Genomic DNA, 15,879 nt, shown 5'->3' on the forward strand with positions numbered 1-15,879 from the left:
ATGTGATGAAGAGATTTAATTTTCTGACCTCCAACTACCTGCATATCATACATACAACTCTTTATATAAAAAAACAGTGTATATCTTATTTTACTTGTGAATGGTGCTTTAATCAGAGAATTGAAGGAAGGCGTGAAATAACTATTGGCCCGTCTGATCAAGGAGTTAAATATCCAAATCAAGAAAGCAGTAACCTTGCACTTATTAATGAGAATATTTCGATCTTTAACCACATTGACAGTAACTTGAACCAAATGATAGAAAAACTGCTCATGGAACTTAACATTAATGAATATCGTTGCTGCAACACCGATGGAGTCTTGTTGTTCATGAGAAGATGGGGAGGTGGTGAACAATGTCAGATCAAACATCTCGTTCAGTGTTTTTTAGCTAAAGAAATTCCTTGACAAACCTACAACTAAGTTATGGACAGCAGGATAGAGAGATCTTCACTATTTAAGTAGTACCAGAAAATACCAGAAGAATTGAAGGCCTATCTTTAAATCCCAAGTAACAGGAGTTGCACTTAATAACCATCATGATGTTAGTGACGGGTGGTAGGTGACGATCACACTTAATTCTGGCCCGACAAGATGTTCATCGAACAGATGGCTTTTGAAAAATATTCCTAATTTATTTAATATCATTCTTCTGTATTGAATCCAGGCGACAATTATCTGAGGATCCACTGTACGCAGCAGCAATCAGACTCCAAAACTATTATTTTTTCAAAAATCGTAATAATAATGAGTAGGTCTGATAAATTTCCAATTAAACGCTTAGTGGCATAATAACAGCTTTCAGTTATTTATTACTGATTAACATGTTGCTTCCTGATAAACACTAATTTTGTGCTGTGCAATCCCATTGTAATCAACAAAGTCATTAACATTCAATGTTATACTCAATCCAAGGGCAGTTGAACAGTAGAGGCCTTCACTCCATCGTTCCTGCCATACGTCAAGACGTCCATTAGGGCTATAGTCGGATCAAACCCTTGAGCCATACAATCGCACCACATTTGAGCGTCATTGAGCTTAACAGGAATTTTGATTATTCGAGGAACTAGAAGAGCGAGAAGGGTCCTTAAAGGCTTCAAGGAGGTCATAAGGGATCTGGCCCAATTCATGAAGACTTCTGCGTTTCTAATTGGAATTCTCAGTTTTCAATAATTTTTTTTATTAATGGAGAAGTGCGATTTCTGAGACTCATGGATAGATGGGAGTTTCTGAACGTATTTCTCTGCTATCAATCATTTCGCTGTCATTGCTCATCTGAGCCGCATAACTACAGTACGTTTGAGCTGCTCTCGGCCTAAATTTTGACTATTTGGAGAACTGTAAATGTGCGCAAAATTGAGAAACGCAGGAGGTAATGCTAATGCTTAAATCTTTCATTGGTCAAAATTTTTTATAGTTATTTACAAAAACGTTGCAAAATCCAGACCTTTGAGACGAGGAGGATGAGAATTCCCGGAGCGACGTGCCAGTGGAAGTTTAGTGAAAATTTTGTAGGGTTATTAAGACTTTTACGTTAAAGTTGAAAATTAATAAGTAATCGAAGAAGACGCGTTAAATTTTCAGTTTGCAGGCGGAAAAATCTTTTGGGTCTTTCCAACCTAAACTCGTAACAACTCGTATATCAAATTTATGACCATTGAAAAAATATGTTTTAAATTTAATTAAAAATGGTAATTTTTGACTTTCCATATTTGTATTCCACTCGCAAACATTCGAATGAAATAAATTCTGACGCCCAAAATATCCAGGAGAAAAATAAATATTTAACGTAAAATGAAACCACTCCAGCGCTACAGCTCGATGTAGATTATGAAATATGGCAAAAATATGTTTCCGCATTTAATATCAACGTAAAACATTTGGAAATAAAAATTTTAAATTGGAGTCAAAGTATCAGACCTCTCAAACATTCCAAACAAACAAGCAGTCCTTGCTATAACCCAGACTGGATAAATTTCCGAGTGACAATATATACACAAGGCACGTAGAGACACTGTATATATTTCCTCAAGGGGTTGATTTTGCGATGGATCTTTTAATGGGCAAAATGTAAAGTTGTAAAATGTTTCAAGACATCCCGAACGCAGCTAAAATACAAGCGAGCACATTTGGGCCTTCGTAATTCCTCTTAGTTGATTCTGATTAGGCATGTACGAAGAGGCAAATAATAATGGCTGGAAAAGTTCACAGATGCACGAGGATTTTCCGTTAATACGAAGTTTCGTAAATAAAAAAAAAGTTATGATTAAAAATATTCCTCAGTTTGCTGGATTGTCCCTGGACAATACTTTAGGTTTAAATAGGGGATGTAAACATCTTTCTTTTTAATCAGCGTTTTGTAAATAAGCTTGTTCCAGACATGAATCAAATAGCTCCTTTCTTTGGAATAATGCAATATAGCATCTGTGTAGTTTTCATTAAAAAACCAGTTCCATCGGTGATAAGGGATCAAATAGAAGCTCGATGGAGGAAATATTCGGAATTCTTCGCATTTTCCGAAATGTATCAGCATTTTTGAGTTAAACTGAGGACAATGTCGGAAAATATTTCTGAAATGTTTTTAACCATTAAAATTCTTTTTTTTTTTTGGAAAATTCATCTAACCGAGCAATAAGTTGGGGTCCGTTAAACTCCCACTGTTTGTCATCAAAGTTTTTACTCATATCATGGAGACATTCATTAACGTACTTGTTACCCCTGCCAAAAGGGCTGAATCCAATGACACCGTTTGTCACGAGTTTGTCTGAATGAGCCTGGGCAAAATTATCAGGCAAATTTTCTATATTTTTGGTTACAATTACATCCAAAGCCAAATAAATTCCTTTATATTTCCATGATGTCAGCAATCTGTAATTTCAAACGAAAATTTATTTCCAAAAGCTAATGTTCCTTCATTTCTTAACTTAATGTGCCATTAAGTATTTGTTTCTCTTTTTCCAAATAACAGTAATAAAATTTCGCTTCATAAGCTTAAAATATGTATAGAGTCCAGCGGCGTACTTCATTTCTCAGAGTTTCTCCGAATTTCCAAATTTAGCGATTTTTTGCGACTAACGATTTCTTCAACAAGTTTTTCAAATGATATTTAATTCCACATAGCATACCCCTGATTTTTCCAAACAGATTTACAACAATTATCAGCACTTCAGCTATCGATATTGCTGAAAATTTTCGGCGCAGTTAGTTTCTCGCCTTCCACAAATTTTTAAAATTTAAAGTGATAAAGGAAAACTCTTGATTTTGATATGCGCACAGGTATAGACATATGTTTCTTATTTTTTAAAATTAATTTCCAAAAGTCCAACAAATTTTCGAGATTTCACTATTCTTTAAGACTTCTTATATACACACTTTGTTTCTAAAAGTTTTTCAAATGCTCGAATTTTATCGACAAATAATTAAATTTTGATATTTTAATTTTTAATTTTGTGCCAGTCTATATTCTAATATCTGAAAATTAATGGTGTACTTGGCTTATAAAGCTTCTAGAAAATAAAAAAAATAGACTGATAAACGACAAACTTTTTTTGAACAACCAATTTTTTCAATATTGGCCGTAACGATCTTGATGTCTTTTCTTAATTTACAAAATTCGAAACCATAAGTTTTAAACGTTTTTACAAACTAGTTGCATACTTGGCTTCTCAAAACTTTCCGAAACATTCTAAACTTTGTAAGATGAAATCATGTCAAAAATTTGTCCGAAACATTTTTTTCGATTAATGTAGCGAACACTGCTCAAGTTAAAGATATTTCCAAACTACATTTAATGAGGTATTGCCAGTCAAAATTTATCGGTTAGTTTTTGAGAAAACAGCTATAAGTTTGGTAAAAAAAATGCAACACAAACTCAGTTAAATGGCACATAAATAATGAAAAAACTGGTTTGTTGGTAGGAAAGTGCTTTTTTTGGATTTTGTGCCCACGTAACAGTGTTTGTTTATTTTTATTTTTTAGTAGTTTTGAAATATCTTTAATTTGAGGTTATTTTGTGCTACCGGTGACGTAAGCCACATTTAAAGATTAAACTAACGTCAAAGAAAGTATCTTTTGTCCTATTTTATGCTTTTGAATCTTTTCAAGATAATAATTTGCTAAAAAATTTAGAGCCGCATGGTATATCTCTACCATAAAACTATAAATATCTAAAAACTTCGTAGTTTACTCAACAGGGAGGTAACAGCTTGATAACTGAGTTAACTAATCGGGGTTTAAGAACCTGACTTATTTTTTTCTGGTTTCCGGGAATTCTGTCAGTAAAACTCCACTAAATTTATCACCGGAAAACAAAAATGCACCAAGGCCGTCTCTAGAGCAACTTAAAGCTGTTTTATGAAATAAATTTTGCAGAATTTGCTGAAAGAACGATTTGAAAATACGTAAACTCCCACCTAAAGTTGTCTCCATTAAACTCAAAATCAAATTGGAAATTCATTCTGTGACTGTTTTGGTTTACCTCGGACCCATACTCAGTATTACATTTCCTCTGAAAAGTTGACTCCACTTGATTCTTGCCTCCATGGCTCATTTTGAGGGCTTCGAGACCACAATTTCGACCTTATGACACGACAAACCTCAAAAAGATAAACATCCATTTTGTAGCAAGTAACGTAGCCGGGAAAATAAAATTAGGACGTATGCGAACAAAAGCCCTTAACAAGATTTTCTTGACGCGTCTTTCAATCAGACTTTTCCGAAAGTGAGTTACGGAGCTGTTTTCCCGAACGAAGGGATTGCCAGTTTCTTGGACAGGAAAATACTTTTCTCCTTAGGCAGGGCTCATGTTGAAGATGTAACACAAAACATTTTTATTATATTGCCGCTTTTTACGTGTGTATTGTTCCTTAAAAACGATTAAACCCGTGTTTTTTTACACAAGAGAAAAGCCCAATTATGTCAAGTCGATAATATTGCTTGAATAACAGCTTTGGAGATAAGTAGAATTATTTTTTTGCTCGAATTCGTTTATTGAATTTTCCAGGAATCAAATTAGTGATGCGCCTAAATATGAAGAAACCAATAAATTCCCTTTTTTGAACTTTTGTCTTAACGATCTTCCTGACCTTTCGGAGTAAAAAGGAAGCTTTTGGCCTTTATTTTATGAAATCATCAACCCATGAAGTGGATGTAATTCTTTTAGTGGTCAGTGACCTTAGTTAGAAGACTTTATAGTGCAGCAATCGAGTTTGCTTTGCTTCCCCCTTATGATACGATACTGATCATTTATCAATAGAATTGCGAAATTTTCCAGTGGAAGATTTCAAAAATATTAAATTATTTAGCGAAATTTATTTCTAACAGCACCTAGAAAATGTATAAATCTTAAAGCGTATCCGCTCATATTTGCTCTAATTTGCCATTGTTCTTCTTCTGATGGCACGCCTCTGTCTGTTGAATTTTACTCCTGAATAAATCACCACTTAAAGAGTAGTACATAAATTATAAAATGTTCAAAGTTTATAGCCTTCTGACATCCCACAGAAAATGCTAAAATTTTCTAGCATGCAATCTAATTCTCCCATGAATTTAACATAGCTTTTTTCATATCTCCAAATGGTATTCCTCCGTCGCCTGTTAGTACCGAAAATAATAATTATTAAAAGAGAAGTGGAGAAGATACAAAATGTTCACATTTCGTTGACGTACTCAGGTTTTAACAGCTTGTAACAAATTCTCAGATTATATAGCAATACACTAATCTTTGTCCGGATTTGCTTTCACATCTCCCTTTATGAGGCTCTTCTGTCTCTTGAGTTATGTTACTGCAAGTTTAACGATTTTTAGAAGTATATATACGATATAAAATGCGTAGAATTTATCGATGTATGGTAGCTTTTCGCTTTTCCCCATATTGCACGCCTCTGTCTTTTTTTATCAAAAATTTACCGCTTCAAAGGGAGTATTGTGTTTATATTTGATACTTATGTTATATTGTATTTTCTAGACCCACAAATTGCCCATAAGTACTCATCAAGTTGTTTAACAACTTTGGGAGAATACTTCGAGGTCAAAGCAAGATAAGGAGCTTTGAAACTGCCCTTCTCTATAGTTCTATTGAAACTAAGCTTATTCCAAATACAATGATGGACAAAATTAGTACACCACTTATAAATTTCAAAGGAGTTTTAATAATAATCATACCTAACAAAAATTCATTTTATTTATTGAGAAAAGAAGTAATGGAATTAAATCGCTTCCCCTCCCCTACGTTAACTTGGGTAACATTAGGTTAGTTCAGTTTTTTTAGTTTTCCAAATTGTTTTGTTAGAAATTTAGGAATAACAATAATCGAAAATAAACTGAATTGCTCATTTTTAACGGTTTCAATATCATGTATTCCCGCCTCTAGCTCGAACAACTTCCCTCAAACGTCTTGGAATGCCATTAAAAAGTTTTGTGATTAATCTTGGGGCATGTTGTGCCATTTTTGAAGAACCGCGTTTTCCACCTCAGCCAAGTTGTCAGGAGCAGAATCTCGTCGTCGAATACGTCATTTGAACTAATCTCAAACATGCTCAATCGTGTTCCAATCAGGACTACGCGCCGGCCAGAATAAACGTTGAATGCTAATCTCGTTCAGACATTTGTGTCCGATCAAAACTGGGTGCGGTCTGGCATTATCGTCTATAAACAAAAAATCGTCGACAATGTGAGGTGCAAAATGTACAACATGTTCTTCTAAATGTCTTGGATATTCTTCTGAGGAGATAATGTTCCTCCTGGGATCACTACAAGGTCCGTACGGGCCTCCAAAGAAATGCCACCCCAAAACATTATTGCGCCACCACGGAAAGCCACTTGGGGAACCATACATGCTTGGCTGTATCTTTCATCTGGTCTTTTCCAGATAAAAGTGCGTTTATCGGAAGATTTTTAGATTCACTCTGACTTAATCAATAAACAAAACTCTCTTCCAGTCATCTAAATCCCAATATATGTGTTCTCGAGCAAGTTCAAGTCTAGCTTGCTTGTGAACTGTGATTCAGAAAGGACCTTTTGCAGGGTGTTTTGAACTTAATCCAAATTCATTGAGCCTTCTTCTTTCTGTTTTGGAAAAATCTTAACATTTCGGGCATTTTGAAGTCGATTTTTTTATCTCATTCCCGGTGAGAAACCGATTTCTTAAAGCAGGCGTATAAAACGATCATCCACTTGGTTTGTGGATCTCGGTCGGCCGGCCTTGCCCTGATCGTCTAGTATGGTAACCTGTTTCTTTGAACCGCTGAAGACACCGACTAATGATGGTATGATGAACACTCAGCCTTCGGGCAACCTCACATTGGGCATACCCTTCTTCTATCAAGATGACAATTTTGACTACTTCATATTCACTTAAATTTCTTGTTGGAGCCAACTAAGGAAAACATTTATATATTTAACAATTTACAAGTGATGCGCTAATTTTTTCCATCAGTGTATATATTTACATTGCTGCTCATCTGGCCTTACTCTTCTATATTATCTGTAGTGTTAGCTTTGAAGAACCCTTCCCAAGCTAAATAAGGCATCAATGGCACCCACCACCAATAATTCAACCTTGAAGCAGGGAATCACGTCATCCATTATCTATTGCTATTGTGGCATCCAGGTTTGAACGAAGTCTGAAAGTGTTTCTGGATCATAATTTTTCCGGATTTTACCAAATGGCAAGCGGAGGCCCTGTTAAACTCTACTCACCACCATTAAAATTCTTCCTAACTTCCTCAAGATATTCATTTATATTTTTACGTCTAACTTCATCATTTCTAAATCCCATAACATCATTTGCTATATGTCCGTAAGACTTAGTTCCTCAAGAGTTCTTAGCCCGATCGGAAATGTTGTCGGTGATAATCATAGTCAACTCCTAATTATTTTCTAGATATTCCCGTAGTGTGAGCAATTTAAGAAATGGCAAACCATCTAAGATGATTAAAGTTTTAAGAAGATTGCTCAGTGGCTTGAAATATCGCTGGTATGGACCTTGCATATATCGATCCTAATTCTTTCCCAGTTGCCCATACATCTTCAACTGGAGTATCCTGAATATAGTGTAGTCATTTAAAAATTTACCATGACAAGTTCAGAACGAAAAGAGATACTAAAATACTATTTCTGAGGATCTCGAGGGTTGTAAAGAGGAATATTTTTAGTAGTAGCACTATTAATTTTACGTATACCCCTTTACCCTCAGCCACCACAACTTCACAATTTTAATGGCGCCCTACTTTGATACGTACCTCATATTAATGGGCATTTAAAATGCATTATTTTGATGTAAATAATTCAAAAATTGATAAAGTTGTTTCCGAGAAATTAAAATAAACAATTCTTTAACAAAATAAACAAACTTGCAAGCACCCAGTTAGATTTGAACATTACTGTTTACGGACTGGCAAATAATTCACTGCTATTATTAAAGTACTAGTTTATTAAAAGTGGTTTATTTCATACAAGAAAGAGCCAACATTCTATTAATTTATGATGCGAATAATTAATCTCCTAGGTAAACTGCGGTGTTATTCAACGAGAGACATGCTGACAAATATGTTTTGCATGCTTATGTCATTCAGCTATCGGAAAATTTAGAATGACTGGATATATATTGAACGTAAAACGAAGTAGTAACAAAGTGTTAGAGAAAGCTACTCAGATCGAAATGCTAGTGCTAGAACTCTACAGCCGAGTCAACCACATCATTGATGAAAGTGTCCCATGAAACCGGAATTTCATTAGATTCAGTGCACAAAATAACAAAAAATTATCAACTGGTGGTGGATTGGTAGGAGAGGTGCCATAGAATGGCCGACAAGATTTCCTGACTTAACGCCGCTTGATTTTTTTCCTTTGTGAGTACCTTAAATTTTTAGTTTACAAAACGATTCCTTGAAATATTAATGATTTGAAAAGTTGAATAGAATGTCAAAAGATTACAAGAGAAAGTTTTAGAAGAGTCCAAGAACAGGCTGAAAGAAGATTATATTCTCTGTTTAGAAAATAATGAGGAAGTATTTAAACATTTAATACATACATTTTTAAGTTTGTAATTTTCCTAGAATATTTCACGTTTTTAAAGAAAAACATTCAAATTGATATTAAAAAATTGAATTAGAAAGTTACAATTAGCTATTCCCAAATTTCTCGAAAATCACTTTATCAATTTTAGAATGATTTATAGCAAAATAATGTATTTTTAATGTCCTTTACTATGAGATAAATATCAAGGTAGGATGCTGTTTAAAATTCTGAAGCTGGGTTGGCTGAGAGCAAAGGAGTGTACGTAATATTAACACTGCTGTTGTTAAAAATGTTCCTCCTTATAACCTTTAAGATTCCCAGAAACCGTACTTTAGCATTTTTTTTTGTTCTGAACTTATTGGTGGGGTTTGGTAAATTTTTAAATGAACACATTCTATACATCTTCTTATGCTAGAGTGAAGAAGCTTTAAATTACCATAGTTTTTTAGGATGTTTTGTTTGTAGGACTAAGCTAAATGATTTTCCTTATCTAAATTTAGAGAGTTAAGAATAATTCTCTTTAATACCAAAATTACCTTTGATAATATCTGAAGGCATAGCACCCATTTCTAACTAGTTTTTAAAATATTTTTTCCACCTTTGTATGAATTGCAAAAAGTTTCTAGAAAAAATATATTTCTACTGTTATGACTTGGAAAATGATCTGAAACATCTGAAAAGGTCTTTTAACCCACGGCAGAATTGCTTCTGTGCGGTTTTCAAGCACTTCTTGAGGATGTAAAATTCATTTTCATTAAGGTAGTTAGTGGTAAAGCAACTTATTAGGTGTACAACTTTGCTTCCGCCGTTTTTTTTCCGAATTTCGCGATTTTATTGTAAAAAACTAATTATACCGTTAGGATCCAAAGTATTGTCCATCGCTGGCCACTACTTTCTCCCATCTTTCGGGCAGCATACGAATCCCGTGTTGAAAAAATTGGACATCTTTTGAAGCGATCCACGATTCTATCCAATTTCTTACTTCTTCATAAGACCGGAAGTGTTGGTCAGCTAGCCCATGTGCCATGGATCGAAACAAGTGATAATCAGAAGGAGCTAGGTCAGGAGAATATGGCGGGTGGGGTAGGACTTCCCATTTCAATGTTTCCAAGTATTTCTTGACCACTTGCGCAACATGGGGTCGAGCATTATCGTGCTGCAAAATCACTTTATCATGTCTCTCGTTGTATTGCAGCCGTTTCTTTTTCAATGCTCGGCTCAAACGCATTAATTGGGTTCGATAAAGAGCACCTGTGATTGTTTCAGTTGGTTGTAACAGCTCATAATATATTACGCCGAGTTGATCCCACCAAATACAGAGCATGATTTTGGAACCATGAATAGACGGTTTGGCCGTCGACGTGGAAGCATGGCCGGGATATCCCCAAGTCTTTTTGCGTTTGGGATTATCGTAATGAACCCATTTCTCGTCCCCAGTCACAATACGATGCAGAAATCCCTTCCGTCTTTGCCTTGCAAGCAACTGTTCACAAGCGAAGACGCCTGTCAATATCTCTTGGTTTCAACTCGTACGGCACCCAATATCCTTGCTTCTGAATCATTCCCATGTCTTTGAGGCGTTTTGAGATTGTTTGTTGAGTCACTCCCAATGATTGTGCCAATTCTTGTTGACTTTGACACGAGTCTTCGTCAAGTAATGCTTCCAAGTTCGCATCTTGGAAAACCTTCTTTCTTCCACCGCTATGTTGGTCTTCGACGTGAAAATCACCGTTCTTGAAGCGCTGAAACCACTCACGACATGTCCTTTCACTAATAGTGGCTTCCCCATAAGTATCTGAGAGCATTCGATGAGCCTCAGCAGCAGATTTCTTCATATTGAAGCAGAAAAGTAAAACCTCCCGCAAATGACGAGAATTTGGCTCGTACACTGACATTTTCAATTGCGAATAACTTTATGATGAAGACACAAATAGACTAATATTTTTATGAGGTTATGTTAACAGGTGCCCAAGGCTCCTGCATGCCCACATGGGGTTATTTATTTCGATCATTACTTACCGCTACATACATCTATTCAAAAACGGCGGAAGCAAAGTTGTACACCTAATAAATAATTAAAATGTTAGTCACAAGATTGTTGATTTGATGGTAATTGATTCCTATGATGCCTTCCTGGCGTAATGGTTATCAAATACATCGTCATAAATGGGAAAAACATTATAAATAGTCTTAAAATCTTAACGCCTTTCCTACGGTATTCTTACGGTGGTAAGTTATTTTTGAATGAAAGTGAAAATCTAAAAATATGAACGTGCGCTTTGTGACGTAAAAACACGTCACTGGGGCACTTAATTTAAAGATAACAGTGCAGATAAAAATAAAGAAATTTTGGAAAGCCGATTTAAATATCTAAAAATAAAGGCATCTAATACCTTTTAGCCTAACAGTTCTCCTTTAACTGTGATATATTGGAATTTTAACACTTTATTTAATAAAGAAAAAAGAATATGAGCGGCCCCTAGGGGGTTTAAACAGCGAAACAACGAAGTTTCGTTTTCTTTTCAAATTCATTAAGTTAAAGAAATGTTTTCCTTTTTGATACACCACCGAATCGGTCTATTTTACATTGAAAGGTTGCTAAACCCCTCGAAAAATTATCAATTAATATTAACCAAAATATTAACATGCAGGGACGTTGCTGAAGGGATTGAATATCGAATGAATGCATTTCATTAATTATTTCTCGAGCTTAGCGATATTTAAAAAATTCTTACCTATTGTGTGCTGATGACATTTTACTTTAAGAAATATTGCAACTTTGAGATATCGTGAACATCGTTTTCTTCACATTCCTCTAAATCGTAGGTGCTTCTAACGGATTTCAAAAAGTCATTTAACGTTATGGGTAAGTCTTATTTCGAAATTTAAAAATTTTAAGAAATTTCATTTTTTACGCTGTTAAAGAGATCTGAATGGAGCTAAACGGTTATTAAACTCTTCGAGATGTTAGAAGTTAATTTTTAACTTAATGTCAAATTGCAGGGGCATCTCAAAGTGGTCGAAAATTGAAGCGATGAAGTCCGTCCTCCGTTCGTTTAGCGATTTTAAAAATTAGTTACGTTTTAGTACGCTTCTGATCATACAAAAAGTGAAAATGTCAAAAGAAGGGGCGTTTTTAGGAAGTTTATATGAATTTTGGGTACGCTAATGAATTATTTAAATGAAAAAATTAGCAGAAATTTTAAAATGTGGATCATCGAATTTGGAGTAATTATATAAAAAAGGGACGTTTACTAAAGGGATAAAAAAGTCACCCCCAACAAATGTATGAAGAGTCGAAAAATGTCTGAGAAATAATTAATCTTGATTTAAAATAGTTATATCTTGTACATCATCTGGGAACTTTCCTTGCCTGTCCTTATCGTAAAACTAGTTATGTAAAAAGAGCATGCTCATGAAATAACTCATTTTTTGATCTCATCAAAATTATACTTGGATATTGGTTTTACTTTGAATATTTATTTCAGGTCGTTATAGACTCCTGAAACGAGGTTGAAAATGTCATTAAAAACTTATTCGGTATTGCTTTAACTGGTAAATTAAAAACACAATTTGAAGGATTAATTTCTGAAAAATACTCGTTAATTTCTTCAACAACATGGGGACGATACTACCTGGCCAAATGCAAATAGGATGTTCTCCCTTTATTTTTGAATAGTCTCGAATCTCAGTTCGTTTTTCCGTTTCGTTGTTCCAGATATGAACTAGATAGCTGTTTTTGTAAAAAAAAATAAAATAAGATAGATTGTATTTATATCAGTTTAACCCTAAAATATGAAAAATTAAAAGTAGGTACAAGTTCTAAAAGTTTCCAACGAAACAATTATGTGAATCACCCTGTATAGCTAAGTGTAAAACATCAGTGTAATCTTCATTAAAGTAGTATATATAATTGTTATAGGGTAAAAATAGAATGTCGAAGGAGGAAAAATATAGAAGCTTCCGCAACTTCCAACTCGGATTATTGATTCTAAGTCTGAGGATAATTCCTGAAGATTATTCTATGAAAATTTGATGCTTTATAGGTTTTCTTGAGAGAGTAATGAAAAACTTGTCTGGAAATTAACTAAGAACTAGTATTAAATTATCTTTAAGTTCATTCAAGCATTGAGTAGTGTAATTCCGACTTGGTGAGGCTAACACCAAGAGCAGCATTTCTCAAATAGTCCCCTTTAAATCCTGTAAAATTGTCTGGAAGGTTTGATAATTTTCTTGCTACAATCACGTCCAGATTTGGATAAATTTTGCCATATTTCCATATTGTCGGAAACTGAATTACTTAATACAGAAACAATTTATGGTTCCGAATTATTGTCTTCTGAGTTAAGAGAAAATATTCAATGAAAATTTTGCTGAAAGTGAGAAAATTACCAACGACAATTTCAGGAGATACAGAAAATAAACATCCACATCTGGATTAAGTCTTGCAGCGCTCTCCCCTCCGCATCCTCTAGAATTTATGGATATCTATCCAGTTTATGAATAGGAGCTGCTAGAAGTTTCTGAAAAAAAACACGTTTCTTTTCCCCCACCTAATGGAAACCGTCCTATGTCTGGGACAATCTCAAAGGTATTGCTGATACTGTGACAGAATAGTAAACATTTAGATAAGAGATTTTCAAGCACTTTTGCGTGCTGGTTTTCCAGGTAGCACAGATTCAGTAGGATGAAGAATACTGCGACCAATATGGCCAAGCCTTTATTTTAGATGTCATCATATAGGATATGCACTGAATCTGGGGTGATGTGCAGTTAAGATATTGTGAAAAAAGTCGCAGCTTATACAGGATGTCCCAAAAATAATGGGACAACGAGCAACGGCAGATTTCTGCTATCAAAATAGTTAGATCCAGCGCAATTATTGTATCCCAAAAGTTAATGTTAACAAACATACAGGGTGTCAAAGTTTATATTTTATTTCGTATCTTCACAGTCCTCTGACCTATGGGCCTGAAATTGGGGAAGTTGTTGAATTTTAATATTTTGATGATAGAAATCTGCCATTGCTCTATGTCCCATTACTTTTGGGATGCCCTGTATAAGTTTCCTGTGAAAAAGTCCATGGTTCCACCAATACTTTTCAATTACTAGGATCATATAGCTGCATGGATGCGTGTTTCCCGGAAAACTCCACATGGTTTGTTGGGGAAATTTATCATGATAACTTTTTTTAATAATATTTTCTTCTTTGAAGTCTTATCGAGTTCAGCTTTTCAAAATTCGCTGCAAAACGTGACCCATACAGACGAGCTGGACCAAGTTATCTTCATCTTTTTGCTTACTGAAGAGATTAGACAATGTCCAATAACTTACGTTTTTATTGTATAGTGCCATTCATTCAGCTATAAGTCCACAAATCGCTTGTTTCCACGTCTTAAATTCATGTCATATTTATGGGTTTAAAGGCGTCTTTAGTAGGGGATTAGTTAATATTAGCTTCGAAATTTCAGAAAGTTCTGAAAGAAAGCTCTTTCTACCATTTTATCGAATGAAAAATGAAATTTTGCTGGGAAAAACCGACGAATTTCATAAGTTGATATTATCTGCACCGCCTGGATATAGCAAACCTATATGGTGCATATAAAATATGGAATAAATTAATTTTCTCGGCCTGGAATTAAAAAAAATAAAAAATGATTCGACACGTCGATTCTAGTTTAAAATTCCACATATTTTGAATGGATAAAGTTAGCTGTGATGTCATCATTGTTCCAGATATGACGTCAGTGCTAAATTGTTTTAATGGTAATCCCTGTTTTTGATCATTTTATGTGAAAGGGCGCACTTGTCTACGTACTGGACATAAACTTTTTTACTATGTTGCATAACAAATTTTTTCGTACATTCTTAAAAATATATTTTCTATCCGGTACTTAACGATAAAAGGTAGACATCCACTAAACGGATCGGGTTAGTCTTTTATTGATTTATTTGGTAGGTTTGTTTATTTATTTTCTAAACAAGTATTTTTATTAGTTTAATGCACAACATTCGAATAATGTTTAAATTTTAATGTTTGTTAGTTTTGGTTTGGCTCCCTCCAGGCTCAATTTCAAATAAAAGTATTATTACAACGATTTTGTCCATAACACAAAGAATAAAAAAAATTCTTATGATGGTTAGCTACGGTGATAGAGCATGAACATAACAGTGTTTTAGTTAACAACATATATCCAGATAGACCAAATCCCGATAAAAAATATGTTTTTGAGAATTTATCAAAAAAATTTGTTGTGCAACATAGCAAAAAAGTTTATGTCCTGCACGTAAAAAAGTGCACCCTTTCAGATAAAAATATCAAAAATCGTTAAAAAAATTTAGCCGTAACATCATATCTGGAAAAATGATGACGTACACAGCTAATATTGTCCTACAAAAATATGTGGAATTTTAAACTAGAGTTCAAGCATTTTTTATTATTTTAATTTCAGACCGAGAAAATGAATTTACTTCATATTTTATGTGTATAGAGATATTCTATTAAAATCAGTGGCGCAATATTATTTCTAAGGTAATGATTTTTCCTAAAATCTCACTAAGCTCTCAAAATAATTCCAACAATTGCATGCCCAGCTTGATATCTGCGCCTGTGGCTTTATATCAAAGGCATTGCAGATTTTTCTGGATAAAATTGTCATTTAAAGCCAATATATTCCATTAAAATCAGAGACGGAGTAAATCCTTTTCAATCACTAAATCTCTCAATTTTGTTGGATATAGGTTGCCACATCTATAGCCAAACTGTCCTATTAGAGTCAGTGACGTTGCAACCTTTTTCCAAATATTTCACTTCCATAACATACATACATGCACTCGACTATCTACCTAATTGATTTATTAT

The 15,879-nt window shown here is 34.3% G+C and overlaps 2 protein-coding genes across 2 annotated transcripts in view; one reads left to right on the forward strand and one right to left on the reverse strand.

Moving 5' to 3' along the window:
* Sema2a (Semaphorin 2a) overlaps positions 1-15,879 on the forward strand; it is a 310,532-nt gene that overhangs the window by 105,406 nt on the left and 189,247 nt on the right. The gene's annotated exons all lie outside the window — the stretch shown is intronic.
* LOC136408691 (lactosylceramide 4-alpha-galactosyltransferase-like) lies at positions 2,266-4,548 on the reverse strand. Its single transcript, XM_066389819.1, has 3 exons — positions 4,412-4,548; positions 2,625-2,867; positions 2,266-2,569 (listed from the first exon to the last, which is right to left on the reverse strand). The coding sequence occupies exons 1-3, from the start codon at positions 4,546-4,548 to the stop codon at positions 2,266-2,268; spliced, it is 684 nt and encodes a 227-aa protein (XP_066245916.1).

This window comes from Euwallacea similis, chromosome 4, assembly GCF_039881205.1.
Source record: "Euwallacea similis isolate ESF13 chromosome 4, ESF131.1, whole genome shotgun sequence".
Lineage (NCBI taxonomy): Eukaryota > Metazoa > Arthropoda > Insecta > Coleoptera > Curculionidae > Euwallacea > Euwallacea similis.